At 42.6% G+C, this 19,882-nt stretch overlaps 1 protein-coding gene across 1 annotated transcript in view; it reads right to left on the reverse strand.

The window, feature by feature from the left end:
- cdkal1 (CDK5 regulatory subunit associated protein 1-like 1) overlaps positions 1–19,882 on the reverse strand; it is a 658,662-nt gene that overhangs the window by 258,392 nt on the left and 380,388 nt on the right. Inside the window, 1 exon segment of the mRNA XM_080203976.1 lies at positions 3,602–3,747. Coding sequence (XP_080060102.1) covers positions 3,602–3,747 — 146 coding nt within the window.

Genomic DNA, 19,882 nt, shown 5'->3' on the forward strand with positions numbered 1-19,882 from the left:
AAAATGTGTTTTTAACGTTTGTATCTGTTCTGCAAAAACAATCACGTTTTTGTGGTTTAACTCTTCAAAATAATAAGAATGTTTCTCAGTGGTTTCAGTGGAAGGTCAAAAGTGTGGCTGGAAACGTTTGGGAAACTTTGTTGGAACTGAATGGCAGGATCAGCTCAAGAGGCTGAAAAGCCTGTTCCTATTACTATATCCCATGGTATATAGCAATAGGACAGTTCTGCACTTGCTGCCCTATACACCTACTTCACCACATGCAAGATAAAAAAAATTGAGAAGCCACCCCACCACAACTAGCATAACTCTAGTATTCAAGGGAGCTCTATCACAAATAGCTGCAATATTCTTCAGAGAAATATTACAAAGATGCTTTGTAGTAAAGTAACAATAGAAAAAGTTTCTAATTTGCAATAGAGACTCCTGTTGTCTAGTTTAGAAATCACAGTTTTATTTACCAAGGCATTAAAGGCAATCAACACTAATCTAAACTGCACAAATTAGCTGATCCTGTTTATTTTTGAATATTAGGTCATATTATTAGTATTCAAGATTTTCCTGCAGTCCACATGTCTCTTAAGAACATTCTTTGGATTCACACGCGTTGATTTTTCCTCTTCCGAATATCAACAGTCAAGTGAACGGCTATTCATACTCAGGATGAACACTTTTGAATAGTGAGGTGATTTTCATGGTGTGTGTCCAGGACAGGCAGGTCCTTTTCAGCATTTAAAACTTATTTTTATATTTTAAAACTGGGCACAAAAGGCTAAAAAGTGGCTATCCGAGCATCACCTGATTTCTTTTGCAGATGGAAACCACTTCTGTCTCAAGAGGGAACAAAAGGAGCACTCCAGACTAATGTGAATTAAGCCATTTCGTGAAACCACTCAAAAGGATAGTATCAAATTGAAGGGGTCATTCAAAACCAATGACACTGTCTCAAATCCTCAAGGTGTTAAACAACAACATAAGAAAAGGACTTAGACATGTAGGAAGTCATATGATGAGATTGCAATGTTTTCTGCCTGTTTTTTCAAAAATCAGCAACATTGTGTTGGCAGACAGTGTTCCACCAGGAGCTATCAAGCAGGCAAAATACTTGATGCGAAAACATGCAAGCGGGAGAATCCAAAGAGAGAAGGACTCCCCCATTTTGTTCCAACTTCGAGTTTTCCTGAGTACCAAGCTCCTAGAAATTCAATGACAAGGAACCTCAGCACCAGCTGAGAATCCTTTGCTTTATAAGACTCTCATTTCAACTTTAAAGTATCACCTTCATGTAAGAAACTACAGGTCTGCCACCAGACCAACTTTTTACAAAACTCTTTCACGGGACATGAGCGTGTAGCTAAGGCAGCATCTGTATTCCCTATCCCTAAGGTGGTAGTGAGCTGTCTTCTTGACCCATTGCAATCCATGCTGTATAGATGCACCCACAGTGCTGATAGTGTAAGAGTTTCATCCAAGATTTTGACCTATACCTCAGTGATATAATTCCAAGTCAAGATGATATGTGGTTTGGAAATGAAATTACAGGTAGTGGTGATCCCACGCACCTGCTGCTTTTGAATTGGCAGAAGTCATGGGTTTGGAAGGTGCTGTTGAAGGAGGCTCGGTGATTTGCTGCAGTGCAATGTGTACATGGTATAACACTGCTGCTGCTGTGTGTCGGAGGCAGTAGATGTCGAAGGTAGTGGATGGGGAGTCAGTCAAGCATATTGCTTTGTCTTGGGTGCTGTTGAGCTTCGAAACAATCCAACGCCTGCACTGTAGTAAATCATACCAAGGCACTTTTTTCAAATTTATTCATTTTTATTACAGTGTTATTATATAAATCATGTAGCTTGCAAGCCTCTGGAAGAAGGCAGCACAAATTTGCAATTTGATTTAGTTTCCTGCCTCCATGAAAAAAAAGGCAAATTATCAAAGTTGTACTATTTACCAGAGCTGTCACATTGTCCTGGCCTTAGCTGTTCTCACTCAATTGTCCAACTCATCCATACAGGCCAACAACCACCTTTCCAACATCAACTTTCCCCTGAAGTTGGGGAAGGTCGAGCTAAACAGTGAGGCTATGCATATCTGACTTTTGAGAAATTGTGCATGCTCTTTAAAATTTGGTGAATGGGTTGAGGTCCTCGTAAATTCTAGATGTAAAAATTCCAGCAGGCAAGAATCTCTAACAGCACATACTTGTAAATTCACAAAATGATATCTACCCAGATGACCTAACTTACAGCAGATATTTATACATCACTAAAACAAGTAAGAGACTTGGAGGTGATGGCTTGATGTGTACTGGTGGGATTATGATCTGAGGGCCGGGTAGGAGTAAGTGTCAGAGAGTGGGCTTTTGGCTTCTGCAATTTAAAGACTGGTTTGCTAGATAACAAGAGCATCACCCTGTTATTAAATTTGATGACAACGGGATTGGATTTGAGAGGACAAAATGACACAAATTCAGAGGGGACAGGGTAGAATGCGTAAGGAGAGCAAAGAAATTAAGATGGCCGTGTCATGCCAGTAATTTTCATGGGAAATGATCAAGGAAGGGGATACGGCCAGTGGGAGGCCCAGTGAGTATACAAGAATTGGGTAAAAGGATCCACTGCGCAGGTGGAAGCCCCTGGCCAAAAAGGTGGCACAGAGGCAAAGAGAAAAAGGCTCAGCATTATGGCAAGCTTGAAATCCATTGAGGTCAGAGCATAAGGAGACGAGATCTTTGCTAAGAGCAGATTATTAAGGTTAAAGAAGGGAAGATCTGAGGGTGTTAAAGGGTGAAGATTAGGAGAAGGGTGGGGTGAGAGAAAAGTGAAGAGGATGGAAAATCCAAAGGCGTGTTGTTACCCTGAGTTGCAGAGTAGAATCCATCTTTACTAATTATAAAGATTCTTTCCTGCTTGTACCCCTTCACATGTTGAAACAGAAAATCTGCTGATTTTATTTCTGACAGCTTCAACGTAGCCCTAGTTCTCTTTGCTCCTATCCCCTCCCACTGCCTCAAGAGGAAGTACAAATCTGGAGCGTAACTCATCGCTTCTTTTCAAATAATAAACCATTTTATAACAGATTTAAATTATTTTTTCCTCTATCAACAGAAGGTAAAATGCATACAGATCTGTTGAAAGAAAAAACTGAAGAGCAATTATTCTCGATCTGCCACAATCGTCATACAAGAAACAAGTTAAGGTAGTAGTCACATAAGTAGAGTATAATCCAGAGACCTATAATTACTACACAAAAGTTGTTGATTCACTGTTATCAAAACCTGGAAGCCTTTCAGATACTAATTAAGAAAGACCAGATGGAATAAAACCACATGAAAAGAAACAACAACTGAACAGTGAACTTCAAATATACGATACTGCTCAGACATTAAAAATACTGTGCACTTTAGTATTTAAACAAGATTTGAAATGCAATGGTAATGGTGCAAAGACGCAGCAAGTATTTAACAACAAGGAGTGGTCAGAAACCACATCAATTATTTTATTCAGGTCCTTAATCTTTATAAAATCCCAATGTGAAGGTGTTACTTAGGACATTTGTTTGACTTTGAAGACTGGTGACACTTGGCTAAATTAAAATTACTTACTGTTCTTTTAAGAAATCTGCTACCCGTTTAAAGTCTGCTATGCAGTATTCTCTTTTCATGTCCATAAGAACACTGTCTGATCCAGTCTGAACTGGCACATGAAGGAAGGAATAGACTCTAGGGTGAAGGAGGATTTTTGCCATTTCCTGCAGAAGAAAAAAAAACCATCAGTGAACTACATGGATGATACATCAAGCAAATTTTTTTCTTAAATGCACAAGATACCAAACAAATCATGGGTCTGTAAAAAAAAAATTATCGTTAACACCACCGATAGAAAGGGGACCCAAAATGATGTTCACTATCACCTTAAAATTACAGGTGATGTGGAGCTGTCATAACTGAAGGCATGGTTAATTGTCATGTTATCACAGGGGAAGGGAGGCATGATAACACAGTGGTTAGCACTGCTGATTCACAGCACCCAGTCCCGGGTTCGAATCCCGGCTTGGGTCACTGTCTGTGTGGAGTTTGCACATTCTCCCCGTGTCTACATGGGTTTCCTCCGTGTGCTCCATAGTCCAAAGATGTGTGGGTTAGTTGGATTGACCATGCTAAATTGCCCCTTAGTGTCAGGGAGCTAGCTAGGGTAAATGCATGGCATTACGGGTATAGAGTCTGGGTGGGATTGTGGTCAGTGCAGACTTGATGGGCTGAATGGCCACCTTCTGCACTATAGGGATTCTATGACTATGAAATACCGTTTAATAAACAACATATATCTAAATACTGCAATTTCCTCGCCAACATTATTTTGAAGGTCACTGTGGCTCTTTTTGAATGCGAGGTACTCATTAACTAATATAAATTAGTGCCCCTTGAAATAAACCTATAGTTTCAAATACTGCCAAAAGAAATACTTTCTTTCTACTTTACTTTCCTCCTGTATAGCTTCAGTATCTCTTCTGCCCTCTTCAGTGGATAGGGTGCCAAAGCTCCATCACCTCACACAGGAATCACATTTAAATCTTTCAATGTTTTCCTTTTAGGTAATTTGATTAGCCTTCTTTAACTTCCTAAGCTGCATTTTACATCATAAAGGACCACATAATTTAAGTGCTCCTTGTCACAGTGACTGTTTTCCTCCTTAAGTGGTTTGATGCTGAAAGCACAGTGCTTGTATCGCGCAATGTGAATCTTTTGAAGTCACCAACCATTTTCTTTTGAAATTTTTAGAACACGTTTCAAAAGACAAGTCTGAAAGAATATGAGTAACACTATAAACAAATAAATCTACTGCACGCCAAATCAAAGCCCATAAGTTGCACACTATTGTGTCAAATTATGCCAAGGTACATAAAGCTACTATGAATATTATTTGTGTTTCAAATTATTATTGTGACCATTGTGGGAAAGTGGGATGAGAGGATTGTTTCATAACAAAGGAATACACATTTTAAGAATCAGGAATAGCCTGTTCCAATTAATCAAAAACTTAGCTTTTATCTGGTATTCTCTACATGTGAGTCATTTATTACCGACACACCCAAGTCAGAAGGTTGTGGGTTCAAGTCCTATTCTGGAGATTAGGAATACAATCTAGACTGACCCTCCAATGCAGTACTAAGAATTTGCTGCACTGTCCAAAGTCCCATCTTTTAGGTTGATATTAAACCAAGGCATCTTTTGACCACCTGGGTTGTCATAGTGGAATGCAACAGCAACTATCCTTCAAGAATTGGCTGAAAAAGGCTTTGGAATGTCCTCAGGTCTTGAAAGATGCTAAATAAGTCTAAAACTTTATTTTGTTCCCTTTCAATTGAGAGCATATCACCCAGGATAGCACCCCAATGGAAGGAAAGAAAGCTTCCTTTCGAGCTGAGGCCAGCTTATCCCTGACGATGCTGTTAGCTCCCAAATCTGCGCCCACCACAAATCTATGCTTAAACCTCCCTGATCAAATTCACATGTGTCAAAGAACTGAAATATCCCAACTCAAAGTCACAAATTACTTTTTCTGTGACTCTGATGACCTCTTGACCTATCTGCAGCCTTTTTACATGATTCCATTCTTACATAAGAACTTATGTAAGAAATAGGAGCAGAAGTAGGCCATCTAGCCCTTCGAGCCTGCCCCGCCATTCAATAAGATCATGGCTGATCTGTCACTGCTCAGTTCCACCTTCCCGCTTTCTCCCCATAACCCTTAATCCCCTCTCTTATCAAAAACCCATCAACCCGCGTCTTAAAATTATTTAGCGAGGCAGCCTCCACCACTTCAACGGGCAGAGAATTCCAGAGATTCACCACCCTTTGAGTGAAGAAGTTCCTCCTCAACTCCGTTCTAAACCACCCCCCTTTTATCTTGAGGCTGTGCCCCCTAGTCCTACTGTCTTTTTTGAGCGGGAAGAGTCTCTCCACCTCTATCCTATCCATCCCATTCATCATCTTATATGTCTCAATGAGATCTCCCCTCATTCTTCTAAACTCTAACGAGTACAAGCCCAGTTTATTCAGCCTCTCCTCATAGCTCAACCCCCTCAACTCCGGTATCAGCCTAGTAAACCTCCTCTGCACTCCCTCCAAGGCCAAAATATCTTTGCGCAGGTGCGGCGCCCAAAACTGCACACAGTACTCCAGCTGCGGCCTCACCAATGCCCTATACAGCTGCAGCAAGACCTCCCTACTTTTATATTCAATCCCCCTTGCTATGAAGGCCAGCATCCCATTCGCCTTCCTGACCACCTGCTGCACCTGCAAGCTGGGTTTTTGCGACTCATGCACAAGGACCCCGAGGTCCCTCTGCACCGTCGCCTGCTGCAGTTTTTCGCCACGTAAGTAATAGTCCTTCCTACCATTCTTCCTACCAAAGTGGACCACCTCACACTTGCCAACATTAAATTCCATTTGCCATTTCCTGGCCCATTCGCCCAGCCTATCTAGATCCTTCTGCAGACTCTCCACACCCTCCGCACAATTTGCCGTTCCCCCAATCTTGGTGTCATCAGCAAATTTCGACACCCTACACTCGGTTCCCTCCTCCAGATCATCTATATAAATGGTAAAAAGCTGAGGCCCCAGCACCGACCCCGGGGCACTCCACTAGTCACCATCCGCCAATCCGAATAGCACCCGTTGACCCCCACTCTCTGCCTCCTATTTGACAACTAATCCTCTATCCACGCTAACACCCTACCCCCAACTCCATGTCCCTTGACCTTCTGCAATAACCTCTTGTGAGGTACTTTGTCAAACGCCTTCTGAAAATCTAGAAAGACCACATCCACCGGCTCTCCTCTATCCACCGCCCTAGACACATCCTCATAGAACTCCAGTAAATTTGTCAGACACGACTTCCCTTTAATGAAACCGTGCTGCGTCTGCTCTTTCAAGCAATTCCCTTCAAGGTGCCTCGCAATTTCCTCTCCCCTGGGCAATTATCTGAGGCAGAATCAGACTGTTTACAACCCTGGTGTCATACTTGACCCTGAGATGAGCTACTAGCAACACATCTACACCATTACTAAGGATAGCATTCTCCGGTCTCATTTGCACCCACCTCGCTGCATGCTTGTCTTAGGCCTTATCAGATCTATGAACAGTGGAACAGGCTCATAGAATACCTACAGTGCAGAAGAGGCCATTCGGCTCATCATGTATGCACCAATTCTCCAAAAGAACATCTGACCAGGCCCAGCCTCAACATTGCCAACATTGTGGATTATTCCAGTGGCACCATTCCCAGGCATGCTTGAGCTTCAGTAATGGCTTGAATTATTTCTAAAAACAGATCTTCTGATATTCTGGACCAACTGATTAGCCATGGCTGAAATTCTGAAATGCAATTGAACACAAATGCTGACTGTTTCTGCCATCAGAATGGTGGACGGGATTTTGTGGCACCACCTTCACACAACCACAAGATTTTGTTTTAAATGTAAAGATTCATCTCATCTTTTGTCAATTGCGACATCAGCAGGTGTAGATAACATACACTGATTTGTAAGTGACTTCTTCAGGCAACATAAAGCTGAAAACACTGACGTAACATTAGGAGAAGCTCTGTAAGATTATTAACAACTAGTTCAGGTATTCCTGCACCATTTCTTATTACAAGTATTGCCTCTTTAAAGCCTGAAAACTGCAACAGTTTACTCCATTGCCAATACAGCAAATTTACTCAAGTTCCATTGGAAAGGTTAATACATAAGGTAAGATCACATGGAGTTAGGGATAATTTGTGAGCTTGGATAGAGAGCTGGGTAACCAGCAGAAAGCAGAGAGTTGGGTAAATGGGTCTTTTTTTGGTTGGCAAGATGTAACTTAGTGGGGTGCCACAGGGTTTGGTCCTCAGGCCCCACCAACTATTTACAATCTATATGAATGACTTAGATGCAAGGATAGAAGATATTATAGCCAAATTTGCACTTCACACTAAAATAGGTGGAATAGTAAATTGTGATTAAAAAACAATTTACAAATGGAAATGGAGTAGTTAGGTGAGCAGGCCAAAATTTGGCAGATGGCATTTAACGTAGATAATTGTGAAGTTATCCATTTTAATTGGATATCTACTCTTGCTCCTAGTTCTTAAGTTATGTTCCATTATATATGGTGGAATTTAAATTCAATTAATAATCTCAGTAATGGTGACCATGAAACCATTGTTGATGGCTGTAAAATAAAATCTGGCTTATTATGTCCTTTAGGGAAGGAAATCTGTTATCCTTACCTGGTTTGGCCTACGTGTGACTCCAGATCGATGGCAACATGGTTCACTCTTAACAGCGCTCTGAAATGGTGTGCTAAGTCACTTTGTTCAAGAGCAATTAGAAATAGGCAACACATGCCGGCCTTGCTAGTGATGCCCACATCTCTTGGAAGAACACATTTTTAAAGAAGAAAACATTTTTTTCCCCAGAATAATACTTCACTACTGAGGTTCTCCTCTCCCATTGTAAATACTCCAGTGGTCAGCACAGTGACTACTTATCATTTGGTCCAGATCTGAAACAGTGATTCAGTCACCAATTTTTAAGCTCGGTGTTAAACTAAATTATAGACCTGCCATCCTGTTCTGGTGCAGTCATCAATACCTTTCTGCACCAAAATGCCACCCAAACTGAAACAAATTAACTCAAATATTTTGTCATGATGCAATCTGCGCATGTATACTTTCTAAGTTTGTTGCTGAGACACTGGTTGTGACAATGCATTCTGGATATGTTAGCTTCACAGTGGTGAGGTAAAAAGATTAGTTCCTAACTATGAATCTCCTTCCTATACAGAATGTCAGCAGGTGCAAAAAAATCCCCAGAACCCAAAACTTAAGTGAAGCTCATACGCTGGGACTGAAGAAAAATTCAACTTTCCAAGCTTCAGAGAAAAGGGCAGACCTCTGCAAGGAAAACGTCTTGAAGGCATTTCTAAAGTTAGATAACTAACTTTATTGCTAAGGCCTGTAACTTTTCCAGGATGATTCAATTTTTATGTTATTTAGTTAATATTAATTCATGTTTACACATACTTGTGACCTGAGAAAGTAAAACAGCTGAAACTGTTTTAGAAAAAATTGTTTGATCAATTTGGTGATTGCTAGTTCCTGTTAATATTGAAAAATGCTTGTGATGATTTGGTTGGCTGTATATATATCGTTTGTTAACTTGTGATTGGTGAGGTTTTTTCCATTTATATTTGTACAAATCAGCATGTTTAACTCAGATAACCATTATCATTCAAGTTAATCAGCTAAGTGTAATGAATGTTTTGCAAGTGGGGTTTTTGCATGCTAAAAAATTAACGGTGCTTGCAAGACATGCTAGACACACAACTTCAAGTTATGTAGGTGGATGGGTAATTGCGTAATTTCAGAACATAAAAACATTATCCACTGAAATTGATTTAAACAATTAGCGAGTATTTTCTCATGAAAACTAAAAAAAACTTTACAAAACATAGGGGAGAATTTTAAAAGTCCCCCACCAACATGTTTGCAGGTAGTGTGGACACTTGTGAAGTCCCACAAATGGCCATCACTTTACACTTCTGCCTGCCCCTGATCTGTCTACATTTTTACATGGTGCCTAGGGCCAATTACTTGCCATTCTGGTCTCAATTTGAGGCTGGCAGAAGGAGTTCAGAGACAATGGGGGAAAGCCCAACATGTCACCGGTGCGGGGGCACCTCCCCTCAAGGGTCCTACTTCCCAATCAGATGTGTCTTCCCCTCACTCCATCCTCCAAGTGCTCCCTCTCCATCATGATGGCTACCTCAGGCCTCACCTCCTGCTGTGAGACTTCCCAACCCCCCTTCCTGGCACTTACCTGGTCCTGAATTCTGAGATTTAGAATCTGTGGACTGCTTGTGATCCCCACCCTGGGCACTGCTGCCACTCACACTGCAACGGTCACAGAGCTGCCAGAGCTTTAAGCAGCTGTGAGACTGCTGTGTGGGGACTCATGGCAAACAGTCACCGAAACAACTATATGTGGACATCAACAAGCTCCATCCCACCATCAGACTCACCATAGACTACTCTCCGGAATCAGTTACATTCTTGGACACATGCATCTCCGTTGAGAACGGTCACCTCAGCACTTCACTGTACTGCAAGCCCACGGATAACCTCACAATGCTCCACTTCTCCAGCTTCCATCCTAAACACGTTAAAGAAGCCATCCCCTATGGACAAGCCCTCCATATACACAGGATCTGCTCAGATGAGGAGAATCGCAACAGACACCTCCAGACGCTGAAAGATGCCCTCATAAGAAAAGGATATGGTGCTCGACTCATCCATTGACAGTTCCGACGCGTCACAGCCAAAAACTGCACCAACCTCATCAGAAGACAAACACGCAACATGGTGGACAGAGTACCCTTCGTCATCCAGTACTTCCCCGGAGCGGAGAAGCTATGACATCTTCTCCGGAGTCTTCAACATCTCATTCATGAAGACGAACATCTTGCCAAGGCCATCCCCAAACCCCCACTTCTTGCCATCAAACAACCGCACAACCTTAAATAGACCATTGTTCGCAGCAAACTACCCAGCCTTCAGGAGAACAATGACCATGACACCACACAACCCTGCCACAGCAACCTCTGTAAGACATGCCGGATCATCAATACGGATGCCATCATCTCACGTGAGAACATCATCCACCAAGTACTCTTGCAACCCAGCCAACGTTGTCTACCTGATACGCTGCAGGAAAGGATGTCCCGAGGCTTGGTACATTGGGGAGACCATGCAGACATTATGACAGCGGATGAATGAACACCGCTCGACAATCACCAGGCAAGACTGTTCTCTTCCTGTTGGGGAACACTTCAGCGGTCATGGGCATTCGGCCTCTGATCTTCGGGTGATCCAAGGCTGCCTTCTCGATACGCAACAGCGCAGAGTCGCTGAGCAGAAACTGATAGCCAAGTTCCGCACACATGAGAACGGCCTCAACCAGAATCTTGGGCTCATGTCACACTATCTGTAACCCCCACAACTTGCCTGGACTTGCACAATCTCACTAACTTTCCTGTCTGGAAACAGTACATATCTCTTTAACCTGTGCTTAAAGCTCTTTCCACTCACATTGTCTGTACCGTTAAGAAATGATTAGCTGTAAAGACTCACATTCCAATCATTATGCATGTAAACTGAGTTTATGTCCTTTTTATGATCAGAACTCCCAGCCACCTGATGAGGGTCTTATGAGGAAAGGCTGAGGGGCTTGAGGTTATTTTCATTGGAGAGAAGAAGGTTACAAGGTGACCTGATTGAGGCATACAAGATGATCAAAGGATTGGATAGGGTGGACAGTGAGAGCCTTTTACCTCGGATGGTGATGGCTAACACAAGGGGACATAGCTTTAAATTAAGGGGTGGTAATTATAGGATGGATGTCAGAGGTAGGTTCTTTACTCAGAGGGTAGTAAGGTCATGGAACGCCTGCCTGCAGCAGTTGTGGACTCGCCAACTTTAAGGGCATTCAAATGGTCAGTGGATAGGCATATGGATAACATTGGAATAGTTTAGGTTAGAGGTCATTAGATTGGTTGGCACAACATCGAGGGCCGAAGGGCCTGTACTGCGCTGTAATGTTCTATGACGAAGGGACAGGCTGTCCTGAAAGCTTGTGGCTTTTGCTACAAATAAATCTGTTTGGACTTTAAACTGGTGTTATGGGATTTCTTACTTAGATAAATTGTCAGACCTTACTTGGAGCTCATTGCAACTGACCGTAAATGGAAATAAAAAACAGAAAGTGATGGAAATACTCAGCAGGTCAGGTATCATCTGTGGAGAGAAACATGAAGCTCACTGACCTGAAATGTTAACTATGTTTCCTCTGCAACATTTTATATTTTTACTTCAGATTGCAAGCATCTACAGCATTTTACTTTTGTGTTGGCATTAACCTGATCCTTTTTCAGTAGGCAATTGTTCTGATCAGGCCTTAAAATCACAAGAAGGGGAATTTTGATGATCCTACTAATTAAAGTTTGGCTTGGTAGTCCAAGGAAAGCAAAACTCCCAGCTCTGCCGATGTGATAAATCGGGTCTGTTTCAACTGTGAAACAATGCTGTTGTGTCGCAAGAAATTTCTGCTTGAATTAAGCAAAGTTTATCGCAACTGTAAGAATCTATGTTCACCTTTCACAAGAGCCGAACGTTAGGTATGAGAACAGCCTGCATCAAGATTCCTGAGGGAGAATCAACAGTCACCCCTAACTTATTGATAAACGTTATCAAAATTCTCAAACAGTAATTAATTTATTAAAAACTAAAATCCATTCTTCATTTTTAAAAGACAAACTCCAAAATGGTATAGTTTAAAGTGGAAATGTATGGAAATAAGAAACAAAGGCTTGTGCAAATCAACAAATGTCCTAGTTTATAGAACAATTGTCACCACACTCCTGTAATACAGTGAGACCCGGACTGTTTAGCAGTGAGATGTGAACGCTGAAGAAATTCCATCAGAAATGGCTCTGCCACATCATCTGGATTTAATGGGGGGACCCTTAATAAATACTAGTGTCCTTCTCAAAGCCAGCCCCACAAGTAAGTATTCAAGCACAACTTCTGAAAAATCAACTTTGATGGATCAGACACTTGGTTCAGTTGGCCAAAAAGCACCTCTCCTGACAAATCCTTCTTCCTCCTCTCAAATGACTAGTATTCCAGGGAGGACAAAGAAAACATTTCGTAGATACTCAGTAGTTCTCCTAGAAGTGCAGCAGAATTCACATTAATGACTAAGATGAGCTTGCAACTCATTGTTCAAGATGGCAACCACCTGTCCAACTAGCTGCATCATACTCTGAGTCACAAAGTCTTGATGATAGAACATAGAACACTACAGCACAAACAGGCCCTTCGGCCCACGAGTTACGCCGATCACATCAACACCTACCAATCTATAGACCTATCTATAACCCCTAATCCCATTAAATTCTTTATACTCATCCAGAAGTCTTTTAAAAGACCCCAGCGAATTCGCCTCCACCACCACTGACAGCAGCCGATTCCATTCACTCACCACCCTCCGAGCGAAAAACCTACCCCCAACATCACTTCTGTACTTGCCTCCCCGCACCTTCAATCTGTGTCCTCTCGTAGCGACCATTTCAACCTGGGGAAACAGCCTCTGAGAATCCACCCTATCTATTCCACTCAACATTTTATAAACTTCTATCAGGTCGCCTCCCAACCTTCGTCTCTCCAGGGAAAAGAGTCCCAGCTCCCCCAACCCAACCTCACAAGGCATGCCTCCCAGTCCAGGCAACATCCCTGCAAATCTCCTCTGCACCCCCTCAACAGCCTCCACGTCCCTCCTACAGCGAGGTGACCAGAACTGCGCACAGTACCCCAAATGAGGCCTGACAAGGGTCTTATAAAGTTGCAGCATTACCTCCCGATTCCTAAACTCAATCCCTCGATTAATGAAGGCCAGTACACCATACGCCTTCTTGACCACATCCTCCACCTGCGAGGCCGATGAGGCAGAGTGGAGTCAAAAAAGGAAATAAAAGGGAGCAAATCCTGCATTCCAACTTGAACTACCTCACGGGACACCCTGCCGATGTGCTCAAAGATCTGTGGGACTAAAATCAGTCTATTTAGTCACTCAAAGCAGAATCCTATGACCCCAGTAGGCATCATCCTTGAATTAAGGGTCAGTCAAGAATGCTGTTAATCTATACATGATGTGAACGCCAGAGGAGAGGTGAGAACAACCATCCATGAGAAAGCAGCTTTTGACCAAGTATGAAAGAGAACAAAGGTTAGAGGAAGAACTCTTCAGTTGCTGGAGTCACATATGACACAAAGAAAGTTTGTTGCTGGGAGTGTCCCATGGCATCACTGCAGTAGTTCCTTAGGAAATCACCCTTAGTTCAACCAGTCCATCAAAATCAGACTGTCAACTCCAGTGTTCAACATTGGCAATGCCTCTGACAATGAAATAGCCTATATCTGATGTCATTGTGCCTTTATGAAATGTATTTTAATCATGTTCCTCCTCAGGATGTTTCCAGCAGCCCTTGGAAGTTGTTGGCACCAAGATGTCTGTAACTGATGTTCTCTATTTGTTAGTAAAGCAATATAATGGATGTCATACTGATCTTAAATTGAACTAATGCAGTGTTCTGGGATTTTATGGTCCTTTGGGGACTGCTGAGTCTAGTTTGATTTGGCGATGATTGACAGGTCAGATGATATGCCTGGGGATAGCTTTTTCCCTTGGTTTCAGTTCTCAGTTGCTGTTAGAGGCTGGTGGAAGAAGGCACTGTCTGTCTCTCTCCAGAGGTGTGCTGTAAGTTCCAGGACTGGAAAGCCTCAGAGATTTAATCCAACATTCAAAGGAACAAATCACAGCAAATGTAAAAAAACTCAGCATCACGTACTTGTTTCTGTGCCAAGTCGAGGGAAGGGTGTTTGACTTCGGACAATGTAGATAGCTAGCTTTGAAGGTTTGTACCGTATCATATTTGAATCCTGTAAAATTTTAATTCTTTTTATTCTATTTTAACTGTGGTCTTAAATAAAGTTGGTTTGATACAAGCTCTCTAGTGGGTCACTTGAATCAAGCCTGGACAGAAACATCTTAAACTCACCCATGCCAAAATCAAATGCAAAACTAGGATCTAGATAACAGTCAGGTTTGGGTTGATAAATGGCAGATAACTTTGTGTCTGTTGTGGAGTAATGAAAATCTCAAATAACCTCCTAACTGACTTCAACAGCTGGGGTTCACCATTGACCAAATTATGCTTCTTGTCAATCAGATCAACACTGTAGTTACAGAACTGCTGTGGCTGTACGCTCTGCTTTGTGTAGCTCTCTTCTTGATCCCGCAAAGCCCCTTTAATACCTATTAAGCTCAAGTCAAGAATAAGATTGTTGTTAACTTCACAAAAATAATTTTCACTCTTCACTGTGATTTTAACGAAACTTGGATTTGAACATAAATTTTCCATTAAATGTGTCACAAGAAATTAGTCTAACAAATAAAAATGTAGTACATGTTTAATGGCATGATAATCGTTAATAAGTTCAAATCAACCACTGTTGTCTAGAAAGAGAACAATTAAAAGTCTTGGAGTTTTTTTTTAGTTTATTCATTGGATACTAAATCATGTATTGCTACCCCTTACAAAGTAGTGGTGAGCTGCTTTCCTGAAGGACTGTAGTGCATGTAGTGTGGGTAAACCAAAGGTGCTGTTAGTTTGGGAGCTCCAGTTGAAGCAGCCTTGGCAATTGCTGCAGTGCATCTGGTGGATGGTACACACCACAGTCAATATGCACCAATGGAGGTTGGACTGCATGTTTAACATGATGGTAATGCCACTTGATGCTAAGGATAAGTGGTTAAATTCTTTCTTGTTCAAGATGGTCATTGCCTGGCACTTACGTAGTGTGAATGTTACTTGTTGACTTAGCAACCCAAGCCTGAATGTTGTCCAGGTCTTGGTGCATACAGGCATGGACTATTTCATTATCTGATTCTCCTTCCTTCAGGCTGTGAATTGTTGTTGGAGTTTTTTTTAAAAGTCTTAATTTTAATTTTACTTTTCCTCTCTATTTTCTCTCAATATAATTTTCTTTCCACCTTGTCTTTCCTTGCCTAACTTTACACTGAATTCATCTACTCTAATTCACCCCCCTTTTCAATTTTGCCTTTGTTTATTTCTTAATCCTTTAATCTCATTGGTAAAGGGAAATTTGGACCATAATTCTAAAACCTGTTAATGAACATCTTTTGCTGTCTCCTCCTTTCCCATGGAACATTGTACAGCTCTGTTGCCTGTATGTGCAGTAAGAACTCTCACAACACCAGGTTAAAATCCAACAGGTTTATTTGGTAGCACAAGCCACTAGCTTTCGGAACACTGCTCCTTCATCAGGTGAGTGGGAGTTCTGTTCACAAATAGGACATATAAAGACACAAACTCAATTTACGAAATAATGGTCGGAATGCGAATCTTTACAGCTAATCGGGTCTTAAAGGAACAGACATTGTGAGTGGAGAGACGGTTAAGCACAGGTTAAAGAGATGTGTATTGTTTCCAGCCAGGGCAGTTAGTGAGATTTTGCAAGGCCATGCAAGTCGTGGGGGTTACAGATGGTGTGACATGAACCCAAGATCCCGGTTGAGGAATCTTCACGTATGCGGAACTTGGCTATCAATCTCTGTTCAGTGACTCTGCGTTGTCGTGTGTCGTGAAGGCCGCGTTGGAGAACACTTACGCCAAGATCAGAGGCCAAATGCCCATGATCGCTGAAGTGTTCGCCAACAGAAAACACTCTTGCCTGGTGATTGTCAAGCGGTGTTCATTCATCCGTTGTCGTAGCATCTATATGGTCTCCCCAATGTACCATGCCTCGGGACATCCTGCAGCAGATCAGGTAGACAACGTTAGTCAAGTTGCAAGTGTATGTACCGTGTAATGGTGGATGGTGTTCTCACGTGACGTGGCGACATCCATGTCTATGATCTAGCACTTCTTGCAGAGGTTGCTGTGGCAGAGTTGTGTAGTGTCGTGGTCACTTTGCTGCGGGTAATGGTCCGTTTGAGGTTGTGCAGTTGTTTGATAGCAGGAAGTGGGGGTGTAGGGATGGCCTTGACAAGGTGTTTGTCTTTATCAATGATACATTGAAGGCTCTGGAGAAGATGTCGTAGCTTTCCCGCTCTGGGGAAGTACTGGATGACGAAGGTACTCAGTCCACCGTGTCCCGTGTTTGCCTTCTGAGGAGGTTTTTCGCTGTGGTGCGTCGGAACTGTCGATCAATGAGTTGAGCGCCACATCCTGTTCTTATGAGGGCATCTTTCAGTGTCTGGAGGTGTCCGTTGTGATCCTCCTCATCCGAGCAGATCCTGTGAATACGGAGGGCATGTCCATAGGGGATGGCTTCTTTGACTGGTTTAGGATGGAAGCTGGAGAAGTGGAGCATCATGAGGTTATCCACAGGCTTGCGGTACAGTGAAGTGCTGAGGTGTCCATCATTGACGGAAATGCGTACATTCAAGAACGCAACCGATTCCGGAGAGTAGTCCATGGTGAGTCTGATGGTGGGATGGAACTTGTTGATGTCATCATAGTGATGGTTTTAGTGATGGTTCACCATGAATCTAAAGGAAGAAAATATCATCGATGTATTTAGTGTCTGACATTGGTTGAAGGTCCTGTGCAGTGGAGAGGTCTTGTTCAAATCTGTGCATGAAGATGTTGGCATATTGAGGTGCAAATTTGGTCCCCATGGCTGTTCCATGTGTCTGCATGAAGAACTGGTTGTCGAAGATGAAGACATTGTGGTCCAGGATGAAGCGGATGAGTTGTAAAATTGTATTTGCAGTTGTCGACATTGAGTACTGAGGCAGTTGCAGCAATGCCATCATCATGGGGGATGCTGGTGTAGAGTGCCAAGACATCCACTGTGACAAGGAGTGCTCCTGGTTCAACTGCTCCATGTGTGCTGAATTTCTGTGGGAAGTCCGTAGTGTCGCGACAGAAGCTGGGGATTCTTTGTACAATGGGTTTCAGGATGCCCTCAACGTAGCCAGAGAGGTTTCGCACAGGGTCCTATTGCCCGATACAATACAAACAACTATATGATGACATCAACAAGTTCCATCCCACCATCAGACTCACCATGAACTACTCTCCAGAATTGGTTGCATTCCTGAACATACACATCTCCATCAAGGATGGTCACCTTAGCACTGTACTGTATCACAAGCCCACAGATAACCTCATGATGCTCCACTTCTCCAGCTTCCACCCTAACCACATTAAAAGAAGCCATCCCCTGCTGACAAGCCCTCAGTATACACAGGATCTGCTCAGAACAGGAGGATCGCAACAGACACCTCCAAATGCTGAAAGATGCCCTCATAAGAACAGGATATGGCGCTCGACTCATCGATCAACAGTTCCGATGCACCACAGCAAAAAACCGCACCAACCTCCTCAGAAGACACACGTGGGGCGTGGCAGACAGAGTACCCTTCATCGTCTTGTTCTTCCCTGGAGCGGAGAAGCTATGACATCTTCCCTGGAACCTTCAGCATGTCATTGCCAAAGATGAACACCTTGGCAAGGCCATCCCGACACCCCCACTTTTTGCCTTCAAACAACCACACAACCTCAAACAGACTATTGTCTGCAGCAACCTACCTAGTCTTCAGGAGAATAGTGACCACGACACCACACAACAGCAACCTCGTGCAAGATGTGCCGGATCATTGACGGGGATGCCATCATCTCACGTCAGAACACCATCCCACCAGGTACTTGGTAAATACATTTGCAACTTGGCCAACGTTGTCTACCTGATATGCGCAAGAAAGGATGTCCCGAGGCACGGTACATTAGGGAGTCCGTGCAGTTGCTACGACAACGAATGAAGACTGCTCGACAATCACCAGGCAAGAATGTTCTCTTCCTGTTGGAGAACAGTTCAGTGGTCATGGGCATTCGGCCTCTGATCTTCGGGTAAGCATTCTCCAAGACAGCCTTCACGACACTCGACAATGCAGAGTCACTGAGCAGAGGCTGACAGCCAAATTCCGCACACATGAGAACGGCCTCAATCGGGATCTTGGGTTTATGTCACACAATCTGTAACCGCCACGACTTGTCTGAGCTTGCAAAATCTCAGGAACTTTCCAGGCTGGAGACAATACACATCCCTTTAACCTGTGCTTAACCCTCGGTCCACTCACATTGTCTGTACCTTTAAGACTTGATTACCTGTCAAGATTTGCATTCTAACCATTATTTTGTAAATTGAGTTTGTGTCTTTATATGCCCTGTTTGTGAAAAGAACTCCCACTCACCCGATGAAGCTATTCTGAAAGCTTGTGCTACCAAATAAACCTGTTGGGCTTTAACCTGGTGTTGTGAGAGTTCTTACTGTGTTTACCCTAGCCCAATGCCGGCAAATCCACATCATGCCTGTACGTGAAACACTTAACTGAAGATACACTGTACTTTGCTTTGCCTACCAGAGGGAAATTGTAATTTCTATTTGCAGCAATTACATATAAAATGCCTTAAATGTATCTCACCAGAAATGCATTGTAACGTAGATGTTCTGGAGTTAACTGGTGTATATTCTTGTACCACTGTATTTCTTATATTTTTACCTATGTAATATATAGGCTCCTCTTCACCTCTCTGAATGTTGTCCATTTCTTGTGAGCATCCCTTTTTCCCTCACAAAGCATGGCATCATCTCCGCACTCAAGTTATAAATTCATAGAGATCATTTCGGAACACTAAAATCAACAAAAGTTCCCAGCTTGAATCCTGAGGAACACTGTTGTTGCAATGATCCAAGCAGAACTCTGGTTGCTCTATCCTGTGCTACTTATTATATTGACAATTTACCCCCGTTATGCGCAAGAGAGAAATTAATTTAAACAACCTTAAATTTCTCCTCTCACTACCATCCAAGGATAGAAATGTGTTACTGATATTTGATTCTCCTCTGTATAAGTGGTGGCATATTTTCCCCAACTCTTCAATTTAGTGTGTTCCAAATTTATATTAATAATTCCACAGCAAACTCATGAAAAGCTGAAATAAGAGAAATAGTTTATTTTACACATACACAAAATGTGGGAAGGGTGTTTCATAATATCTGTTCTATTTGCATTTATACAAAAATGGAGAGTAAGTGAAAGTAAGGAGTACAGAGGAAGCAGAGAGTGGGGGTCAATGGGTGCTATTCGGATTGGCGGTTGGTGACTAGTGGGGTGCCCCAGGGGTCGGTGCTGGGGCCTCAGCTATTTACCATTTATATAGATGATCTGGAGGAGGGAACCGAGTGTAGGG

This window comes from Carcharhinus amblyrhynchos, chromosome 2 (genome assembly GCF_965287045.1).
Source record: "Carcharhinus amblyrhynchos chromosome 2, sCarAmb.v2.hapA, whole genome shotgun sequence".
NCBI lineage: Eukaryota > Metazoa > Chordata > Chondrichthyes > Carcharhiniformes > Carcharhinidae > Carcharhinus > Carcharhinus amblyrhynchos.